At 34.9% G+C, this 4820-nt stretch overlaps 1 protein-coding gene across 1 annotated transcript; it reads left to right on the forward strand.

The window, feature by feature from the left end:
* Positions 1-1382: 1382 nt before the first annotated feature.
* On the forward strand, positions 1383-4467 carry LOC127709623 (cholinesterase-like). Its single transcript, XM_052215228.1, has 2 exons — positions 1383-2281; positions 4394-4467. Exons 1-2 carry the CDS (start codon positions 1438-1440, stop codon positions 4465-4467), a joined length of 918 nt encoding a protein of 305 aa, XP_052071188.1. The 5' UTR covers positions 1383-1437.
* The last annotated feature ends 353 nt before the right edge of the window (positions 4468-4820 follow it).

Consider the following 4820-nt stretch of genomic DNA (forward strand, 5'->3'; position numbering starts at 1 on the left):
AGGGGGATGCACTTTTTATGTATTGTGTGTTAGAAAAGAGGCGCATTTAATGCTTCATGATATGTAATAAAGGCTCAAAACTAAAATGAAAGGCATATACTAAAGTTACATTTAATGCTACAACATGTCTCTAGAGCTACAGGCGCGGCTCCAGCTATTTTGAAAAGTTGGGGGGGGGGGGGGGGGGGGGTTCCAACCCCCGGAACACCATGAAACGTTCACATAATTATTAAAAGGGGGGTTTCCAACCTGGATTTGCCAATGAGCTAATAGGATCTTCATCTATAAAATACATAGTAAATTTCAAAGGTTCAAAATCTTCAGCAGCCGTTGCCCAGTAATGTTAACAACTTTCAGATATTCTTTCACTAAAGTGATGCCACATGGGAAACATTTTATATACCATATTAATTATTTCACGACGACTGTAATATTTTTTCTGTCTATGAAGAAATAACATAAAAAATTTGGCACTGTTAATGTTATTACAATAGTTAATGGATATCCCAATTTATACTAGTATATATCCCAAGTTCTACTTGTATATATCCTAATTTATACTACACATGTAGTATATATCCCAATTTGTACTAGTAGATATCCCAATTTATACCAGTAGATATCCCAATTTGTACTAGTAGATATCCCAATTTATACGCTAGTAGATATCCCAATTTATACGCTAGTAGATATCCCAATTTATACTAATAGATATTCCAATTTATACTACTAGTAGTATATATCCCAATTCATACTAGTAGATATCCCAATTTACACTGGTAGATATCTCATTTTAAACTAGTAGATATCCCATTTATACTTGTAGATATCCCAATTTATACTAGTAGATATCCCAATTTATACTAAAAAAAAATTCCTAATCTATACAGATACATCCATCTCATTTGAACTTGGGTGGATAGTTGTCTCATTGGCAATCATACCACATCTCCTTATGTTTATATTGGAATTCCGATTTGTACTGGATATTGACTTAGCATTTATCAGATTTCATGGAATTCCGAATTGTACTAGGAGGATTCTGGATCCTCCTGAATTTTAAATTGTACTGTTAAATATATATATTGATAATTAAACGATTCCATAAATATCACGCCCAAAATCAACGTCTATGATGCTACATTGTAACTGCTGAATTAAACTTATTGCAACCGTTAATTGTGCGTGAAAAGACTATTTCAAAACGGTCTTCTGCTAAAGAATGATGTTCTAGAAACTTTAAATGTTTGAAGGTTACAGGCCCAGTAACATTATTGTCCTAAAGCAAACAATTATAGATCAAAATGATTTTTATCTACGTTATTTTTCAGTATGGTTCTGTTTTGGCTTTCGATCTCATTGATGGTAGTTTTCTCCAGTGCTTATGATACCGTAACTGTTAGAACGAAACTAGGCGAAGTGCTAGGTCTGCGAAGAATGGTTCTTGGAAAAGATCTGTATGAATTTAGAAAAATTCCATATGCAAGACCTCCGGTGGGAAATTTACGATTTGAGAAGCCTCAACCATACGGGTCATGGGAAAGTATTTTAGATGCCAGGATGTTCGGTCCCTCTTGTTTCCAAGATAAAGATCTTTTAAGAAAAAGCCTTCTTAATAAAAACATATCTGAAGACTGTTTATTTCTTAACATATACGTTCCTTTCAGTGTCTCAACTGATAACAACAAATCTGTTTTAGTATGGATTCACGGAGGGAGTTATGCTTCTGGTCAAGGATCGTTAAATGATGGAGCCATGTTGGCAGTAACTGGTGACGTTATTATCATTACTATTAATTATAGACTTAATATTTTTGGCTTTTTGAGCTTGGATGGTTTTCCTGGAAATTATGGATTATGGGATCAGATTATGGCTATTCAATGGGTCAAGGACAATATACCATCGTTTGGAGGTAACAGTAAGTCTATAACTATATCCGGTGAATCGGCTGGAGGTTTCAGTGTCGGTTTGCTGTCAATTGCTCCTTTAAATAAAGGCTTGTTTCAGAGAGCAATACTTCAGAGTGGCACGGCCCTTTCTTCGTATGCAGTAGGAAAGGTTACAAAATCAGCTTCATTTCAAGCAGCGGCATATGTGAACTGTACTGACAATCAGGCCTATGTTTTAGCACAATGTTTGAAAGAAGCTCCTGCAAGTGCTCTGTACTCAGCTTTCCGTCTCATTCAAAGTGGAACATATTTACAGTTTGCTTTTGCTCCCGTTGTTGATGGTGCTTTGCTGTTAGATGATCCACTGAATCTGATGACCAATTCAAGTTCAGGTGCGTCGATGTTTTTCCGGTCTTTAGATGTTTTGATAGGAACCGTGTCTGGGGAGTCATCTTTGTTGATTTTAATACTAAAACGTTTTGAAGCAAGCTTAGGATTTAATCTCACGTATGGAATTCCACAAAAGATTTTGACAAACAACATCGCGCCTGAAATGTCTAAAATTTGTTTCAACAATAGTTTACATGTTTCCGCAGCTATAAGTAGAAGATACAGTCAATCATTTGACTACATGGAACAAACTTATGACATTCTTAATGTATATTCCGATTTTATTTTTGATGTGCCGGCTGTACAGTCGCTACAGTTACATTCGCCAACAGGACAAGACCATGGTCATCAGTTTCATTATGTTTTCTCTAGGGAATCTCCCTATCCGTTATTTGGAGAATTGCCAGCATGGTTTAATAGGTCCGAGCATGGAGCTGAAGTTATATTCATGTTTGCTAATGAATTAAACGACATGACAGAGGAAAATAAGGCTTTATCAGAGAAAGTAATGAAGTACTGGACTAATTTTGCAAAATTTGGGTGAGCTTTATAAAGTAGAATATTTCGATTATACTTCACACAATCATATGAGGATTTAGTCTAAACAAAAATGAGTCGCATCACTTAAATTTATTTATCTAGTATTTGCACTTAATTCATGAATTAAGCGTAAAAAAATAACATAGGGAATATTAATTAGACAGCTAATATTATTAATACAACACATAATGACAAAAAATCAGCATCCACATGTAACCATTATAGATGTCCATAATTGATTGATTGATGTTTGTAACGTCCAGAATCAAATAATACAGTCACATACATAATTAAAAACAAGCTAACAATATAAATCTTGCAGAATTTGTTGACTAAAATAATTTAAGGGCAGGAAATTTGAACTAGAAAAAAAACCGGTATATTTGATAAGGTCAGACTTTTTGAATTAGAAAAGACCACCCACAAGCACAGATTTGTTACAATAATTTTTAAACATAAAGGTCAGTGTAGTGCTTGTCATATGGTAAATATCTAAAGTATTTATACCAACAGCTTGGCACTCTCTCTGTACAATGTTCCCATGATTTAAAGACGTACAGAGAGCATGGCATTCTCCCTTTCCGTTCGGACTGTGTCTTTAAGCACGCTATAGAGCAAAACGGTCGTCCCTCTTTTAGCTATGGTTTTACTGCTGAATGGGAGAAGTTCTGGCGACTGTATTGTAAACCCCAGTCAGAGTCTTCAGCAAAATATGCCAGCCTACCGGGGTATGCATGCCTACCTAAAATCGATCGATTGGTCTATAATATGTCTCCTGAATGCTGCATATAAAATTAAGAAGATGTGGTCTGATTGTCAAGGAGACAACTCTCCACCAGAGACCAAATGACATAGAAGTTAACAATTATAAGTCACCGTACGGCCTTCAACAATGAGCAAAACCCATACCGCACAGTAAGCTATAAAAGGCCCCGAAATGATAAATGTAAAACAATTCAAACGAGAAAACTAACGGTCTGATTTATGTACAAAACAATGAACAAAAAAAAAATATGATATACAGTATTAAACCAACGACAACCACTGAATTACAGGCTCCTGACTTGGGACAGGCATATACAGAATGGGGCGGGGTTGAACTAGTTTTCTGGTATGCTTATATGAAAAGTAAATACCAATTTAATAGTTGAACCAGGTTTTAATACACAACATTTATTATATATACAAAAAAAGTAAACAAAAATTCCAAGGAAACTTCTAAATGGAAAGTCCCTTAATTATCAAATGCCAAAACTAAAAGCTCAAACGAACGGAAAACAACTGTCATATTCCTGACTTGGTCAACCATAAGATTCTCTTCATGTTTTATTTCTTGTCAACAGAAATGTAAATGGTCCAGATTTACCACAGTGGGAGGAATTTGACAAAATAAATGGACATTTCATCAATTTAGACACGAACATATCATCAGGTCAACATCTTCATGGCAACAGAATGAACTTCTGGCTGGTGGACATTCCATACCTTCTCCAAGATGGAACGTCGGCGGCATTAAACAATAACTATAAATATCCAGTATTAATTACACTGACCTACGTCTTATTCACTTTCAGTGGATGATCATGATCATGATTATGATTATGATCATGAGAGAGAGAGAGTAACATGTGTCATGGTTATGATTTAATATAGAAAGAGTAGAAATGATTAACTGCAGACGTTTCCTTGTGTCCTTATCAAAATTTTCAACCTGTTTTATTTTAAATATAAAACAGTAAACATATACCGTGTGTGGCCTGTGTTGTAGTTTTCTTGTCAAGATGTGGATACAGTTGTCAGCCATAAGTATTTGTAAAAGCAAAATGGCCGCCAGTCAATGTACCAATCAATTTTGTTTGATTTTATTTTCTTCGTACTATCTAGCCATTTTCTAGTAGTATCTTTTGCTTCAATTTGTTATCCCGACATCTCAACTTGTCTTTCAAAATGTAAATATTGGTAGAATTAAATGATTTTCAAAGTTATTATGTTGTTAGCTGA

The sequence above is a fragment of the Mytilus californianus genome, unplaced genomic scaffold (genome assembly GCF_021869535.1).
Source record: "Mytilus californianus isolate M0D057914Y unplaced genomic scaffold, xbMytCali1.0.p SCAF_7, whole genome shotgun sequence".
NCBI lineage: Eukaryota > Metazoa > Mollusca > Bivalvia > Mytilida > Mytilidae > Mytilus > Mytilus californianus.

Bases quoted from the DNA above. Each gene is read 5' to 3' on its own strand.
- LOC127709623 (XM_052215228.1), top strand. From the start codon at position 1,438: ATGGTTCTTGGAAAAGATCTGTATGAATTTAGAAAAATTCCATATGCA. The intron at 2,282-4,393 runs GTGCGTCGATGT...ATTCACTTTCAG, and splicing joins GATGACCAATTCAAGTTCAG to TGGATGATCATGATCATGAT.